This window comes from Mesoplodon densirostris, chromosome 16 (genome assembly GCF_025265405.1).
Source record: "Mesoplodon densirostris isolate mMesDen1 chromosome 16, mMesDen1 primary haplotype, whole genome shotgun sequence".
In the NCBI taxonomy this organism is placed as follows: domain Eukaryota; kingdom Metazoa; phylum Chordata; class Mammalia; order Artiodactyla; family Ziphiidae; genus Mesoplodon; species Mesoplodon densirostris.
In genome coordinates, this window is record NC_082676.1 from 84,073,824 (window position 1) to 84,091,687 (window position 17,864).

Sequence of the window (17,864 nt, forward strand, 5' to 3'; positions counted from 1 at the left end):
CACTTCGGGGAAAGTCTTGTTCCCACTGTCCCCATTACTCTGGCCTCGGGGCCTTCAGTGCCCTCAAAGCCCGTCCGTGGACCCATTCCTCCTCTTGCCTCTGTCTTCCCAACTCTGGCCTCTCCCAGACTCCCTCATCTCATGCCCTCGCACCAGCCAGGCCAAACAGCAGATAGGGGTCCGCACCACCCATCATCTCCCTGCCTGATTCCAGGCAACTCTGCTGGAGAAAACTGAAGCCACAATCCGCTCCGGGGTCACACTTTGCCCAGACCCTCGTCAGACTCCCCAGCTCTCAGCTCGCTTCTCCCAGCAGCCCTCTCTACAGCTGCCGCCTCAGAAAGTGCCAGGACCACCACACCCAGTCCTGTCTCGTACTTTTGCCCAGGCTGTGGCCCCCACCTAGCACACTCTCTCTGCTCTTCTAGCTAAACCGGGCTCGCCCTTCAATACCCAACACCGGCCTTCCTCCAGTTTTGTCCAACATGTTCTAGGAAGTCTCTGCTATCTGTGCCAGCCAGGCGCTCCGCTTCAAAGCTGAAGGCACTGTGGACCCTGCTCTAAAAGGAGTCACCCTGGAAGTGATGAGAGGCAATGGGGAGGCTCACACAGTCCCTTGTTGGGGTCCACACCCTGGAATGTTTCCTTGGTGCCCGTAGGTCTCCTCGACAAGGCTGGAAGCTCTCAGAGGGCTGGGTCTGAAGCCTGGGTGTGACCCACAGTGACCAGCCAGGACTCGGCACATGGTTGGGACTCAGAGACTCAGTGAACGGGGGTCTACCAGTGGCCCACCCATACTTCTGAGTAATGGCAGCAGTTAACATCCTGGTGGACTCCCTGGCCCATGGCAGAGGATCCCTAACTTTCCAGGGTTACTCGGCTGCCCTCGGCACAGCGGAGATGGAAGCCCAGCCTCTGGACCTCTGCACTGTGGCAGGGCTCTGTCGAGGGCCCCTGAAGGTCTGGTTGCTATCAAGGCCTCCCTGGCTGCATCCCAAGGCTCCCTTTTCTGTTCTTTTGACCGGGTGCCAGTGCCAAGGGCACGGGAGGAGGGGAGGGAGCAGCGGCCTTGCAGCCACAGCTGAAATACAACGCCTCTAATGTCGCACGGTGGCCCCCACTAAGTTCCCCCGATCTCTGTGGGTAGTTTAATAAGGTCAGTGGGCAGACTAAGCTGCCTGGTGGGAGGGAAGGGATGTGGATCCTCGGGGAGGAGGGTGCATCAGGGCCCGCCCCCCACCCCCCGGTGAGCTCCGCTTCAGATCTGGATGTTCCAGGCAACCAGGAGGTTAGAATGATGGCCTGCTCAACTCTGCTAGGAGAGTCATCGCCTGATACACTCAGCCTTGCCCACCCCCAGTGGTTCCCAAAAATCTAGAGCCTCAGTCACATTCCCCAGATGGTCAGTCAAGGTCTCCAGAGCCTGACTTCTCCTTCCACCTGGCCTGCACATTCCCCACATGCCTCATGCTCAGGCAAAGCAGAGATGACAAGCCGGAAACTGTCTACCTTACACTTTGGCTCCGGCCCCAGGCTCCAGAAGGTATCAGCCCAACACCCCCAGCCCCTAGGTCCAACCTGTCACCCTCTAGCAGCAATAAGAAACGCCGCCACCCTGCCCCTGCAGTGGAAACCACGTGAGTCACCAACTGCATACGTAGGAGAGAGTTGGGTGGCCCGTTCCCTCCTTGGTGTTCTTGGGGCTGAGAAGGAAGCCAAGGCTGCTTGGTGTGCCAGACGCCCTTTCTGGCTGGTGTGGGCCCTCCATGCGGCTCAGTCTGGCCCAGGCACCCCAGCCCTGGGCCTGCTCTGAATTGACTGGCCCAGCGGATCCAGATGCAGTGGGGTCTCATGGACCACTGTGGCTGATGGATTTGATGCCCCTTTGACCTGACAGCCTGGCTATGACTGCCTCAGGACTCCCAGGTCCCTGCTATGCCAAGAAGCTTCTCTGTGGCCACAGGGCCCTTGTGGGTGCCACACAATGACCTTGCACTCAGAGTCAGTTCCGTTCTCTCTGGGGGATCAGGTCTAAATCCAACTCCAGATTCCTACCCGGGGCTCCCATAGGGTCCTCTCTCTCCACCACATTCCCCGCCTTGTTCTCTACCCAGTTCCCTCAATCAGTCCAGTCGTACGAAGGAAAAAGGGCTTTTCAATCCCAGCCCTTGATCCCCCGACCCGGATCCCGACCCCTAGGGCCTCGGACGGGTTCCGGGTGCCTAGCGCGGGGAACTCGCCCCTTTAATAACCTTCCAGTTTATGCCTGCCCTCCCAAGCCCCCGCCCCCAGCCAGGCTCGGTGGGTGCCCACCCAGGACAGCGAAGCCCCTCAGTGCCCCAGCCCCACCCCTTTTCAGGTCAGCCGGAGGCGGGTCCGTCGCACCAGGGTGCGCGGTTCCCGGGGACTCGGGGCGCAGTGGGGAAACTACCGAAAGTGCCGAGAGAAGCCCTGGTCCTTCCCCATCTGAAGCCGGCGACGGCGGCGCGGCAGGTGCCGGTGGGCAGGGGGTGGCGGAGCCCGCGAAAAGAGCGAGGGCGCCGAGACTCCACGCGCCTCTGCTGGGCGAGCGCGCTCCGCCCCTCCCGAGCCGGCTGGGCCCGAGGCCCCGCGCCCGCCCCCTCTCGGGTGGCCCCGCCCCGCCCGGCCCCGCCCCTCCGGGGGACCCTTCGGTCAGCTCCCCGCGAGCTGGGGCTGGTCGAGGCCGTCACGCCACCTCCTCTGGCCCCCTCCACGAGCACCTCCCCAGGCGCCTCGCCTTCGACCCCTCGGGCCGCGGCGCTCCCGAGAGTCCCCAACACCCGGCTGCAGCGAGGCCGAACCCGACCGTTCAGAGGAAGCTCCGACTGCCTTGTGCAGAGCCTGGGAAGGCTTTCTGGAGGAGGTGGGCTTTGCGCTGGGACTCGAGGACTCAGCAGGTGTCGGCCAGAGAGACCCTCCCTTCCCACCCAGGGGGAAGCTCCAGAGGAGAAGGGGCTAGAGAAGGAGGCCTTGAATGCCGTTGTCGGCCGCTCAAGCTGCACTCTGAACCAGGGGAGGTATAAGGATTTACGGGGAGGTGGAGGGACCCCGAAGGTTTTGGTACGCCAGGGGAGGGGTGATGCTGGGAGGGGCACAGCAAAGGATGTTGGGATGGGACAAGTGGCCAGATTCTAAAACACAGGAAGTCAAGTTAATGAGACCTGGTGAGTGAGTGGAAGTGAGGAGGGGGCAGCCAGGTTGGGGCAAGTCCCAGGTGAGGGCAGTGGGGGGAATAGAGGGCCTCCCTGGAGTGGGCGTGTCCTACTGCGAGAGGCGAGGGGAGGACCAGCTAAGGGCAAGAGACGGAGATAACGGGAAAGGGGGTCTGGACTCCTCCTCCGGCTCTGGGCCTGCCAGGCCTTGGAAGACAAAGCAGGAGCAGGCCCCAGGGCCCCCACTGCATTGTCATTTCTTGCTGATCCGAGTCCTAGCTTCAGGCTGGAAAGGGGGAGAATCTGAGTTCTGAGGACCAAAGGATAGATGCCGGGGAGCCAGCCCAGGGCATCCTGGGAGGGGTTTCTCAGGGACAGCCTCAAAGGGGCAGGGCGCTGGGGGCAGGGGGTGTGGGGGGGTCAGCACGAGGAGGCGGCCACCCCCCAGACAGGCTGGAACGGCGGAGGCAGGAAACCCTGGGGACATTGCCTCCGCCTCAGTCTCTGCGGGGAACATCCTCCATGATCCTGCCTGTGGGTTCCTGCAGCCCGTCACAGGGAGACGTCAGCAGAGCTGACGGTCAGCCTCTGTCCTCTATCCAGGCCATGCTGCCTGGCCCCAGGGAGGCCACCACTCTGGGGTGACCTCTCACGGCTTTATGTCTCCCCTGCGGCAGCAGGAAGCCGGAGCCAGTGCTCAGCCGGTGTTCTCCCCGTGCCTGACCTCAGCCCTGCCAGGGGGAGAAGTGTCTGAAAACCCTCACAGTGAGCACAGCTCCCTGCCATCCACAGGGCCACAGCCGTCCCATCATGATAGAGCCATTTCTAGTTGCTTGGTACCAGCTGTGATGGCCCAGCATCCAGAACCAGGCCCGCCTGAGGCTGTGAAGACTGTCCACGTGGGCACCGCCATGGGCACCGGAGACGTGACCACGGAGCAGATGCTCCTGCTTGAATCCAGACACAGCCAGCAGTGCACTCGCTGCCTTGGGGCCAGGATCCCCCTCTGCTACCCCAGCACAGTGAAGGCACCAAAGGGGCCAGCAGCTGGTGCATCTGGCCAGATGACCCATGGCAGCATAGGGTGGGCCAGGTTGGTCTTGCTGAAACGTCTGCCCCAGCAAGAGGGTACTACCAAAGGCAGATCACACTAGGGCAGTGTTTCTCAACTGGGGGTGATTTTGCCCCACAGAGGACATTGGGCGTTGTCTGGAGACAGTTCTGGTGGTCACAAAATGACAAGTGGGCGGAGGGTGTGCTACTGGCATCTAGTGAGCAGAGGCCAGGGATGCGCTAAGCATCTTACAACATGCAGGACAGCCCCCAGCAACAGAGAAACATGGGGCCCCAAGTATCGATCACGCCATGGTCAAGGGACCTGTCTAGGGAGAAAGAGACCTTCCCTAGGGGAAGCCAATTTAACGGAGCACACACTAGATGCCTGGCACTTCCCCCTACACAGTGTCATAGAATTTTCCAAGGAGCTTTGTATGATGGTGTCCCTGACACTTGTCATTAAAGCAGAAGAGGGTGAAGGAGGTGCTCACACCCTGTCCCCCAGACTCTCAACTAATCTCTTTTCTGCTTGCAGTTGGCAGAGTCCGTTTATATGCTTTCCTACCAAGAACCCCACCGGGAACACGTAGAAATGACCAACCCCATTTTTATGGATAAAGTGTAGAGGTTAGTGAAACTGCTCAAGGTCACACAGCCAGTGAGTGGACTGGGGGTTCAAGCTAGGTCTGCTGGGATTCAAAACACAGCTTCCTCCACCACCTCAGCTGTTTCCTCTCCCGACCCCCACCCCTGACCCTTCTCTTCTTTGCATTTTTTCCTGACACACTAGCAGAGCACAAAGCTGACTTTGCTCTCCTGCTCCCTCCTATCCACGTCACGATTTCCAAACTACCTGGCCTGTCCTAATTAGAAAGTCGTTTTATCACTTCATCAAACTGGGATCCCTTTGGGGATAGACCCAAATTAGGCTCTGAGCCACAGGAGTAACTGCCGTCGTAAAGAAAGATAAGACCCTTTACTTACAACATCGCCACTGACCCAAATCTCACCCTCACGGCCGTGCTAAGATGATGAGGCCACGCTGAATATTAAATCGTATTTGATATTCATTAAATTCAATGTTAAAGAGTGACATGTGGCTAGTGGCTACTGCACTGGATGGCCCAACTTCATGGTCTCACTGCTCCTTCTCCTTTCTCCCCAAGTCTTCCAGTTTGGCCACTGGGACCACCCCTCAGAGGCCACACGGTGATTTGGGTGGGTTCCAGCCTCTGTCGAGTGTGCACACACATGAGCACAACACACGCGCACACGTGTATCTTTACCTACCCTTTGCTGCTGCACCTCTCATTCAAACCTTGTCTCTCCTCAGTTGGGGGGTCCCAAGGCCAGAGCCCTTCATGGCCCTCTACCAAGGCAGGGTGGGTCACAGCTAGGCACAGTTGGGTACCCAGGGTTGGGTTGTGTGTGGCACCACCTCGCCTTGGCTCTCCAGGCTCCACCTCTGTGGCTAGATGCCTGGCCCTGATGAACTATCTTCCCACCTCCACAGGGCACATGCCACACCCCAACGGTCAGTGTCTGAGCTCCAGCACTGGAACTTTCTGCCTGCTCCAAGCAGCCTGCCCTGACTGCCCTGTGCTGAGTTCATTCTCAGCTGCCCCTCGGCTGGTGCTCAGCTCTCAGAATCACAGAAAACTGTCTGTGATTCCTCCATGCCTTCTCTGAGCTCTCTCGGGAAGGTGCTGCGTGGGGAACATCACTTCATCCCTGGAACCCAGTACACGGGCACCAGAGTACACCAGTGCACCAGAGGGGTGGTGGAGGGGGGTGGGGAGGTGGGGGGATGGGTGGCTGAAGCCACGCTGCCAGGGCACCCCTCTCCCTGCATAGCCCAGCTGGGCACAGCCCCCTCCTCCAGCAGCCTCCCCAATTTTCCTGTTGCCCTTGACGCGCGGACAACAGAGGCTGCTGTTTCATCCTCCCCAGCAGCGCCCCGGGGACGGGGACGCTGCGGGGACTGGGCATCCCCAGGTGTCCAGGGTTCCCGCTTCCCAGGCTCTAAATCGAGCATGCCCAAGGGGGTGCCTCCTCCACCCCAGCTCTTCCTGACCCGCTGCCGGCCGCTCGGGGACGAGCCGCGGACAGGAAAGGCGGGCGTAGGGGCTGTCCCGGGAGGCAGACCGGCTGGCCCGGCAGAGGCGGCAGGGACGGAAGCCTGGGCAGCGCCGGAGGGAGATGAGGGACCGAGGGGGCCTCCAGCTGAGTCTGGCTGCTAACTGCCTTAAGACACGCAAGCCAACTTCCCAGGGACAGCCTGGCCGCCCGGCCCCTGCCCCAGCACTGGTGCGGAGGGGCGGGGTGGGGGGCTGCCCATCCATCACCTCCCCAGGGAGCCCTCAGCGCCAGCGCATCATCTGCTCTGCAAATTTGGCTCTAGAAATAACTTTTTTTCTCTCCGGATTTTCCCAGCAAGGGGCAGGCCCCTAACTCACCCCAGGCAGCTCATGGTGGCCTCTTTTGGTGGCCTTCTGTGCTCTGCTGCAGAGCGGAGACGCTGCGCCCGGGCTTGGGGAGTGGGGGTGGCCAGCCCGGTCCCTGACATTGGCCAGGCCCAGAGGGAGGGGCAGGCTGCGGGGTGAATGGCAGCCAGGGGAGGGGGCGGGCTGAGCCCAGGAAGGGGGAGGGGCGGGGGTGGGGGAGCGTCACAGGCCCTGGAGGCAGGGGGTGGGGATCCAGCCCCACAGGATCCGTGCAGGGAACACATCATTCAGGCCCAGGGGGGTCTGATCAAAGCTGTGCGGTGCAGGGCAGGATGGGGGTGGAGGTGGGGGGCCGGTTTCCGGAGATTCCCAGGCCACTCCAGGTGTGGACCTACCAGGAGATTTTTTTTTTTTTTTCCTGAAGGAGGAATTTAGAAGGTCCAAAGCTGAGCAGAAAGTGCACAGCTAATTGGTTCATGTTCTTGTGACTGCTACTCATTTGCTGTGTGACTTTGGGCCAGTCTCTTAACCTCTCTGAGCCTCAGTCTACCTCTGTGGAATGGGGACAGTAACAGTGCTGGTGGGATTCAGTGACAGAGTGTTCCTCTAGGGACCTGGCGATGTTCTTGGCATGCAGCTGGCATCATCAAAGGGTAGAGAGAACACACTGTTTATAGGATGGGGCGGTGGTGCCCGGGATGGACACAGCACAGCTCCAGGCTTCCTTGCCTTGACACTGCGCCATTACTCCCTCTCAATGAAGAACTAGGAGTGTCTTGGTGTCACACTGGAGATTTCTGTGATCTGGGTTTTGGGACAGAGCAGGGCAGACTGTGACTTCGGCTCGGGAGGTGGGTCTTCTCTGCAGCCCAGCCCAGCCCAGCAGTTAGCAGCCCTTTCCTTCTCACTCAAAGTGACGCCCTGGCCGCCAGCAAAGCCAACAGCTGCCCTTCCCAGCAGCCTTCGGGGCCACTGGCCCACCCATATCCTGGGGCTGACGGGGTGTTGGGGTCCAGCTCAGGAGCGGGCCACGCAGCAACAGCAGCAGCAGAGCCTGGGGTGGTGGTGGGAGAGTGGACACCCCTGCTTGCCCATCCTGCCCCCAATTGAGGTACCTGAGATTCTCCAGGAGGGGCCGACGGGCCTCGAGGGGCAGCACCAGGGTGAGCGCCCACACCAGCTCATCCACCCGCTGCTCAGCCGCAAACTGCTTTAGAGCAGCGAACACCTGCTCCTTGGTCAACGGCTGGTCCCCCAACATTTCATCCACCTGCGGGGAAGGGTCTGATGAGTGGCCACAAGGGTCCCAGGGCAGAACACCAGGGAATCAGTCACCTCCCTCCCTTTCTCCCGCAGGACAGCTGACATGGCAGCCCCTTCTGGGCCCCCGTGAGAGCTCCTTACCCAGACCATGCCACTTCAGAGCTCACAGTAGCCCAACGAGGTGGGCGGGGCCAGTATCTTTGTTTTATATCTAAGGAAACTGAGGCTGCTAGGGGTGGGGTGACTGGCTCAAGGCCATGGAGTCAGGATTCAAACCTAGAGACAGCCCTTCTACTGAATACTGTAAGAATGAAAGGAATCCATATAAGGGCTTAAAACACGTGCCAAGCACTCTGTAATTGCTAGTTACTATTATTATAACACTATGTTCCCTTCCACCATACTCTTCCGCTGAGAGATCCCACAGAGAACATTCTGGCTCCACAAAAAAGCCCTGGAGTGCACGCGTCACCCGAAATTCTGGTTTCCTCAGTGCTCCCTCTGGACTTTTGTTTTCTTCACCTTAGTGTGCAAACCAGCTGATGCCAGACAAAGCACATCTACTCAGAGGAGCCTACTGGACATGGGCAGTAAGAGTGTCCAAAGCCTAAAAATGCACCTGTCATTTTACCCAGTGATCTTGCATCTACGAATGTATCCTTGACATGTCCTGACAAGTGCACAACGATATATGAGTGAAGAGGTTCACCTCTGCATTGTTTATGATACTGAGACATTGGAAGCAGTATAAATATCTGACATTACAGGCTGAATAATTGTAGCACATCCATTTGGGGGATATTTCCTTGGCTATGCAGCCAAGATGGGAGGAAATTCCCAACCAGGTGAGAGACAAGATCCTGGGCCTTATGTTGCAGCCCCAGGCCATCAGAGGCTCTTGCCCAGGGATTTGGCTCTTGAAGGAATGATGCAGAGGTGTGGGGACACAGAGCTTGTTCAGGGCAGTGGCAGAGCCCTGTAGCGCACCCTGAGCAGACTCATCCTGAAGGGTGTCTAGGACAGCTGTGCTCCAGGTGGCCCATCCCTTCTTGGTCCTAAGCCTAGGTCTCCAGCACTGATTCTATGAACTCTTCCTCCCACAAATTCCTTTTCTGCCTCAGTTAGCGGAGTCAACTTCTGTTGTTTCACAGCCAAGTTCACTCCATACTCTGCAGTATTGGATATCGTTGATTCTAGGGTGAGCACTTTTTTTAAAAAAAATTTAACATCTCTGAAATCAGGTTGTGTCCTATGGCTAGTTGTCATTCCTGTGCATGTATGAATTTGGTCATAGGTTTCATATTGTTACTTCCATTGAGTTATATACATTGCGAGTACTAAATATGTCCAAATGAGTCTAAAAGCCCTCTTCCACTAACTACAAATTAAGTGACAAGAAGATAAGGAAGCATGTGTCATGGGTCAGTTGGCAGGGATTTTTCTTTCTTGGTGGTAGATAAAACAAGTGCATCTTGCAATTGACAGCGTTTAAGGTTTGATGCAATGTGGTACCATTTGGCCAGAGAGAATGATGCTGTAGGTCTTTATTTAAAAACCATGAAATGGGGAGTGATGGCTAATGGGTGCAGGGCTTCTTTCTGGGGTGATTAAAAAGTTCTAAAATTGTGGTGATGGTTGCACAGCTCTGTGAATATACTAAAAACCACTGAAGTGTACACTTTAAATGAATAAATTGTATGGTATATGAATACATCTCAATAAAGCTGTTATAAAATACATAGAAAATGTTTGTGGTAAACAGGTAAGTGAAAAAAACAGGTTATCAAATGGAACACACGGTGTTACATTTTTATCATAGATAATTACACATATGTCTGCACAGGGAATATGCACTAAGGTTTATAGTGATTTTGATTATTTTTATGTCAATGGTTTCCATTTTTTAAACAGTGAGCTTATATGACTTATACAGTCAGGAAAAGGCATACATGTTGTCATTGCTTCTTTTTTTCCCTTTATTTTTTACTGTGGTAAAAATGCACATAACATAAAATTTACCACTGTAACCATTTTCATATGTACAATTCAGTGGCATTAAGTACATTCACAATGTGGTGTAACCATCACCACCTTCTAGTTCCAGGACATTCTCATCACCTCAAATGGAAACCCTGTACCCATTAAGTGGTCACTCCCCGTTCCCTATTTCCCCAGCCCCGGGCAGCCACTAATCTATTTTTCTGTTCTATGGATGCTCATACTGAATATGTCTTATGACTGGAATCATATACTATGTGGGCTTTTGTGCCTGGCACCAATACTTTTTTTTTGGTCTCACCGCATGTGGGATCTTAGTTCCCCGACCAGGGATCGAACCTGCGCCCCCTGCAGTGGAAGCACAGTGTCCTAACCACTGGACTGTCAGGGAATGCCCACTAACACTTTAAAAAATGCAGCAGTTAACCATTGTCTGTCCATACTCCAGGAGATCCCTGCCTTGTTAATCGAGGGTCTGGGGGTGCCTCTGGGTACTGACATCCTGACCTAACCCTGAAGCAGGGGTGGGAGGCTGGGCCACTTGGTGAGCCTGGGAGTTTGCCATGCATCTCTCTCAGGACTGTGCAGGTGCAATTTCAGCCAGAACTGGGGCTGTTCAGTACCCCCTTCCATCCACCTCCAAACTTCTCAACAGACCCAGCATCCCTCCCCTCCACCCTCCACTCTCCTGGGCAAGGCCAACCCACAAGGCCACAGACATTCCACTGCACACACACACACACACACACACACACCCCAGAGTCCCCACCCTCTCTTCCTGCCACCTACTTGTCACTCAGCTGTCAGCCTGAAAGTCCCCTCCTCAGGGAGCCTTTCCTGACCACTCCATTCAAGGGGCCCCCATCACTCTCTCATCTCCCTGTTTATTTCCTCCCTTAATTGATCATCATCTGAAATAACTGTTTCTTGATTTGTCCACTTGCTCATCGTTTCTTTCCCCGCAGGCATGTCAGCAGCTATGAGAGCAGGCTCCCCTCCAGTCCTGTTCACTGCTCTTTCCCCAGCCCTTGCTCATCAGAGGGCTGTAATCAACAGCGGCAAAATGCATGGATTTCAGTGTCTCCACAGCCTCCTTCCCTTCACCTCATACAAATGTTCACACCTCTCCCAGTAAATAAAGTCCTCCCTGATCCCACAACCCCACCATCCTCTTCTTTTGCCTGCTCAGAACTGTCTACACTTGCTTTTTCCATATGACTGTCCTTACCCGCCACAGTCCACCCCTTGACTTGCCACAAGTGCTCCCTGACACCGCTCTGGACAAGGACCCCAGATGGTGACGCCTAGGTCTAGAGCTTCAGCCCAGAGCCTGCTCCTGAACTTCAGAACTGTACATCCAGCTGCTTTCTACGTGGTAGCACAAGGGGATTAAGGAAGGCTTTCCAGAGGTGGTGACACCATAGAGGATGAGCAGGTGTTAGCAGGTGGCTTCCAGGGCATCCAGCCAGAGGCCACATTCTGTGCATGCCTGAGTCCTGGCACCTGCACACCAGGTCTCCCTCACCAGGTGTGATGGCCCGAGACATAGACCTGACATCTTACTCCTATCCAGGCCCGAGCACAGGGCTTGGTGCATTCAGTGAGCATTTAGAGAGCTGGCAAGTGGCCAGCCGTTCTCGAGGTGCATTTCCCGCAGCTTCCCCGCCGACCTTCCTTTCCCTCTTGGTGCGTGGGGCAGGCTGCAGTACCAGGCACCCCTCCTCGAGAACCCGCCAGACCGAGGAAGGTTAGTGGCTTTGAAATCAAAGTCAGCTGCAGCCTCGATTCAAAGGAGAACATGGCTAGGGGGAAAGATGTTTTATGTAAGAAAGAGGAAAAAATAGTTCCTCCCTCCTGGGGCCCCTGCCACAGCGCGGTTTTGGTGTCAGCTATTACCGAGATGCTCTCAACCTACATCTAAGCATGATGCGCCATCATGGGACACTAATGGATTTTCTATTAAATATCAGACTCTTCAAGGAGGACAATCTGGGGCAGGAAGAGCGCTGGCGAGAATCCGGGAGCTGATTGTTCAAAACCAATGGTGGATGGCGGGGTCGGGGGGCGCTCCACAGACACTGTTGATCTTCCTGAGGCAGTCTTTTTTTGGGATTTGTGGAGCTGCTTGGGGAGCTCTAACCAGAATCTACCACTCTCCACTCCCTCTTGCCAGAAAATGAACCACAGCTGACCTGGGCAGCTGGTCAGATTCCTCCCTCGGTCATGACCCCTGGCCCTGCTTCCTGGCCAAGTCTGCATGTCCACCCTGCCCTTCTGGGGGCTCTGATGGGCCCCCTTCCGACTTTCCAGGGATTGCATGGAGTCTGGGACAGACCTTTGGTTCTACAACAGGTCATCTGGCATTACAGCAGACTTTACTAGTTTCTATGGTCTGAATGTTTGTGTCCCCCTCCAAATTTGTACGTTGAAAACTTAATGCCCCAGGCGATGGTATTAGGAGGTGGGGCCTTTGGGATGTGATTAGGTCATGAGGGTGGTGGTCTCATGAATGGAATTAGTGCCCTTATAAAAGAGCCCCAGAGAGCTCCCTCGGCAGGGAGAGGGGAGTGTCTAGGCTCCAGACTATTTCCTGGCTCACTTGTTGTTCAGTTGGAGTTTCAGTCAAATGAGCGCCTTTGGACCACATCTGAAGGCCCTGGAGCATAGGTATATGAGGGTGGATGTCCTGAGGTAGGTGCTGCACTGAGACCTTCCCGGTAGATATGATCGTACTGGGCAGCCTCTTCCTCATATATGTGTCACATCCCAGGTTTCTTGGGTTTGCCTGGATTGGTCCAGTAAAGGGATAGGTTTCCGCAAATCAGGGATTTCTTGGGATTCTGGCCTGAGGCCAACACCATCCTCAGTCTTTCCTTCCCAGCCCCGGGTCTCCACCTCTCCTGGTGGCTACCCCTTACTTCCTGAAGGTGACTCAGGCCTTGGGCTCCTCTTTTGGCTGGAGGCCTTGGCTATTTCAGGCTCCTAACTCTCAGTGCTCAGGGAAGTCCTAACTTTCCACCTGAGAACACTCAGAGCCTGTTTGTGCCAAAGTCTGACAGGAGATGCCTTTGGAGGTTTGGGGGACCCAAACCTGGGCCTCCTGTGGCCAACCTGCCATCCAGACTGCTGTGCAAGTCAGGGCCAGATCCCGGTTTTGTGGGGGCTTGAAATAGGTGTGGTTCTTTTATTTATTTATTTATTTTGGGCTGTGTTGGGTCTTCGTTGCTGCGCACGGGCTTTTCTCTAGTTGCGGTGAGCGGGGGCTACTCTTCATTGTGGTGCGTGGGCTTCTCGTTGCAGTGGCTTCTCGTTGCAGAGCACGGGCTCTAGGCACATGGGCTCAGCAGTTGTGGCTCGTGGGCTCTAGAGCGCAGGCTCAGTAGTTGTGGCGCACGGGCTTAGTTGCTCCGCAGCATGTGGGATCTTCCCGGACCAGGGTTGGAACCCGTGTCTCCTGCATTGGCAGGCGGATTCTTAACCACTGTGCCACCAGGGAAGCGCAGGTGTGGCCCTTTAAAAAATAACACTATGTACTATGGTCTGAGTGTTTGTGTCCCCCTCCCCAATTTATATATTGAAATTTTAACCCCCAAAGATGGGGCCTTTGGGAGATGCTTAGGTAATGAGGGTAGAGCCCTCATTAAGGGATTAATGTTCTTATGAAAGAGACCCAACAGAGATCCCTAGCCCCTTCCACTCTGTGAGGACGCAGCAAGAAGGCCACTGTCTGTGACCCAGGAGGTGGGTCCTCACCAGACACTGATCTGCTGGCACTGTGATCTTGCACTTCCCAGCCTCCAGAACTGTGAGAAATAAATTCCTGTTGTTTATAAGCCACTCACACTCTGACAGTTCATTACAGCAGCCGCAGTAGACTAAGACACTATGTTACTAATACGGGCAATAGAAAGAATGATCCACTACCACACACAACAGGGATGAAAGTCACAGATATAACATGACCATAAGAAGCCCAGCACCAAAGAATATATGTTATATAATTCCATTTATATGACGTTCACGAACAGGCAAAAGTCATCTATAACGATGGAAGTCAGAATAGTAGCTACCTCTGGTTGGGGCAGATAGACAGGGAAAGGGTCACATGAGAACCTTCTCATGAAGGAGAGGGTAAAGGAATCATTCTATGTTCTGCATTCTATTACTGTCTTTATGCTATTAATCTACAGGTTGATCAGGGTGGTAGTTACAAGGGTGTATGCCTAGGTAAGATTTACTGAGCTGTGCATCCGTATTACCTCAATAAATAAAGAAAAGCAACTCCCACAAAGCAAGCCCCTGACGTGCCCCGCCCACAGTGCCCGCCCCCCAGAACAATAGCCCCTAGAGCCCCACCCCCAGACCGCCCCGCCTCCTAGGGCCCCGCCCCGTCCTGCCCTGGGCGCCCTACCTTGCGGCTGAACTCCTGGGCTTTGCGCCTGCGCTCTCGGTGCACGGCGTCGGGGCGTTTGCGGCCGGCCAGGCGTAGCAGCTCGCGGCCCAGAGAGAGGCCGCGGCCGGAGCGAGGGGGCCGCGAGGCTGTGGTCAGGGGTGCACAGCCAGATCCCGCGCTGGGGCCGCCGTCGGGGCCGGGGAGCACGCCCAGGCTGGGCGGCACGCGCGGGCAGCGCCGGGCCAGGCGCACGAGGCGCTCGCGACTCAGGCCGCCCACGGCCAGCCCCTCCACCTCCAGGATCTGGTCCCCGGGCCGCAGACCCCCGGTGTGCGCGCTGCTCCCTTCGGCCACCTCCAGGACGAAGCAGGGACCCGAGCCGCCCAGCCGGAAGCCGAAGTCCTCAGGCCAGCCCTGGTTGGTGGCTGGCATGGCAGTGGTGTCCGAGCAGCTGGAGAGGAAGAGGGACTGACTGCACGCTGGGCTGCGTGCCGCTCAAAGACTCAAGGCCTGTGCTAGTCTGAGTCTCTACTTCTTCCTCTCTGCCTCCATGTGGAGGATGAGTTCTTAGGATATTGTCTGAACTCTTGGATCCAGTTGTGCCCGATTCACCAACTTCCATGGGACAAAAGGACTTCCCAGTGGTATGAGCTCACAAATTCCTACTGACTTTGGGGGTTATTTGCCCTTTGAATTGCCCTCCTTGCGGAAGCATGATATGGCTGATTTGGGGGCTCTGGGCTCCTGGCCTTAGGACAGGCTCGGGGTAGGGGAGGTGACTCTGTCCTCCAAAAGCAGATGATTGTGGGGGCTGGAGACACAAGCACATCGTGGGGAGGCGAGGGTGACACGTCACAGGTGAGGCTTAGTTTTCTGGGTAAGAGTCCATAGTTCTGAGAACTTCTTGATGCTGGCTTAGAAGAACCTCTGAGGGCTGGATTTTGAAGGCCCTGGTCTCGGTACCCCTCAGGCCTCCGGAGATGTTTGGAGAGCCCTCCACCCACACTATGGGTGTCATCCTCCCACTGGCTCCCTCTCCCAGGAGCTGGCCTCTCCCAGGACACCTGGGGAACACTTCTTAGAACCGTTGGGGGGCAGGGAGGAGGTCCAAGCTTCCAAGAGCATCATGGACTCTGGGAGGAAATGTCCCTGAGTGACATTCAGTGAGAACCTGTGTCACCTGCCACCGGAGTGCACGGTGTGAGAACTCCTCACACTTGGTGGGGTGGAAGCTGCCATACCCCGAGGCTGGCAGGCTCACTCCCGAGCCCACCCCAGGGGCCCTGGTCCTCTTCCGCCAGGCAGTGGTGCCACCATGGAGCCTCAGGGACACTTACTCTGTCACATGGTGGTATCACCGGACTCCTGGGTCCACTGGGCCCAGGCGGGGTGGGGGCATCCCCGTGTCTTGGAGGGGCCTGAGATCAGTTCTTGTACCACGAGAGAAGCAGTCAGCTCCTCCACGATCAAAGAGGGGCTGGCTGGAAACTGTGCACACCTATTCTGACCAGCGACCTCTGGCAGGGCTGCCTATCAGAGGCCAGAGCAGGCAACTCCTAACACATCTACACCCAACCTGGGGAGCCTACAGAACCAAAGAGGCTGCCAGCAAGCAAACCCTGCTGGGCTTTTGAGCTGTGTCCGGCCCTCCAGTGCTTCCGCAGCCCTGCAGGTTGACCAAAGCCCTCTCTCACCCATGCAGAGCTCCCCGTCTGGGTCACTCTCCTCCCCCATCTTCCCCTGGAAACAGGACTCCAGGCTCCCAACAGGGCTTACGAGAGGGAGGCATCCCAGGGCTGCCCATCCCAGAATATTGGGTCCCCCACCTCCCTCCAGGTTTGCTCACCTTCCTCCCTGGTGACGGCAATGGCTGCAGTGACAAAGCACAGTGCTCGCGGGACACCTGGGGACACTTGCTTGTTGCCGGCCCTCTGCTGCTCAGGGCCTTGGCATCGGTTACTGATGCGTCCGAGGTGACAGCTGGAGTTTCTAAGGCAAAGTGATCCTCTGAGTAACCCGAGAAGGCCCCGGTTACCAGGTGGACCAGCAGGATGGTTGGACAGCTTGGCCAGGGCCCAGAGTGGCCGGCCCCTGCTGTAGGGTCCTGGGGGATGCGCAGTGGTCCTCAGGCAGGAGTGAAGACTGACTGGAGCTGGGCCTGGGGCCAGGTCCACCCCTGAGGTCACAGAGCTTGGAAGGTGGGTCAAGAGGATTCAACTGGGCTGTTTGGGCGTGGGGGTGATGGCACAGGGGACTGATGAGACTCACTGGGGCATGGAGATCCAGCCCCACAGGCCAGGTTTATTGGCGGGAGAAGGGGAGACCCAGCCCAGAAAAAGACGTTTGGATGGGAGAAAAGATGCTGACCTAAGTAATTTTGGAAACGAGCAGGGTCTGTAAAACGAAAGGCAAAAGGAACTGTGCATAACACTGTGCTCTAGTTGGTAAAGTTGTTCCCTACGGGGGTGCAGGTTGACAATTCTGAAATCACACTGTACGTGCACACTGGCACTGAACAGTTAAGTCAGTGGATCGTGGGAGCCAGGTTTCTCCCTGTTGGAGTGGGAGATTACAGATGAGCAACGGGGAAAAGCTAGAATGACCCACGAGGCTCTGGATCAGTCAGGAACAGCAGTATGAACTCATGCTTAGCCTACTCTTGCAGCAGATAGATATACACAGAAATATTTACAGATATGCGCATTTGCATAGGTTAGTACCTGCACATCAGTTTGCTTGCTGTCAGCTGAGAAGGCTTAGAAGCAAGGACATCCCAGCAGCAGTGAGCACATCCAGTGCCAGATCTTGATTTCTAATATCATTGCCCAGTAAAAGGAGCCCGGGCTCCCTGGAGAAATGACTGATTCGAGGGCTGGGGCAGGAAATATACAAGGTGAGCCTGGAGCATCTTCTAGTGCTGGAGAGTAAGGAAGTGCTACACACACACACACACACACAATGGGGTTTGTCAAAGGGACACAGGAACTGAAGGAAAGTGTTCCCTGTGGCCAAAACTGGAACAATTTGAGCAAAAAAGTAAATAACAGTGTTGGGTTACAACCCAAAGTATAAAATAAATAACTCCAAGTTTACACTGATATAAACAATTGATTAAATAAATGAGGAAAAGAGACATATCTCCTGTGCAGAAAAATTCCAGATAATTTAGACGGCTATATCTCCTTATGGAGGTGGAACGGAACTCCCCACCCTTAAGTGTGGGCTTAGCGTCGTGACTTCTTTCCAAAGAGGACAGATGTGAGGATGGGGAGACAGTGTTTTGCAGTGGAGAAACCCGACGAACATGACCTCAGTCAGGTGATCAAGGTCACCACCGGCAGGGGAAAATCAGGTTGATAGCCCGGACCCTTTATTTGATGTGATGGGAATGGCACTTTGCCTCTGTGGACTTCCTCTGCAAAACCCGTAATCAGTCTGACTACGAGAAAAACTTCAGGCAAACCCAAATTGGGAGACATTGTGAAAATACGTAGCTCTTCAAAATGGTTAAGGTCATCAAAAACAAGAAAAGTATGA

General features: G+C 55.7%; 1 protein-coding gene across 3 annotated transcripts in view; it reads right to left on the bottom strand.

The window, feature by feature from the left end:
- The window catches only part of GRID2IP (Grid2 interacting protein), a 32,385-nt gene extending 17,623 nt beyond the window's left edge, over positions 1-14,762 (bottom strand). Inside the window, exons 1-2 of one of the 3 annotated variants that reach the window (XM_060078167.1) lie at positions 14,346-14,762; positions 7,789-7,943 (exon numbers count right to left, since the gene is read on the bottom strand). In XM_060078167.1, coding sequence (XP_059934150.1) covers positions 7,789-7,943; positions 14,346-14,759 — 569 coding nt within the window. In that variant the 5' untranslated portion in view covers positions 14,760-14,762. Of the gene's footprint in view, positions 1-2,431; positions 2,467-6,685; positions 6,700-7,788; positions 7,944-14,345 lie in introns of those variants that run through there. The other 2 variants (XM_060078166.1, XM_060078165.1) reach the window with 2 other exon arrangements.
- Between the last annotated feature and the right edge of the window lie 3,102 nt (positions 14,763-17,864).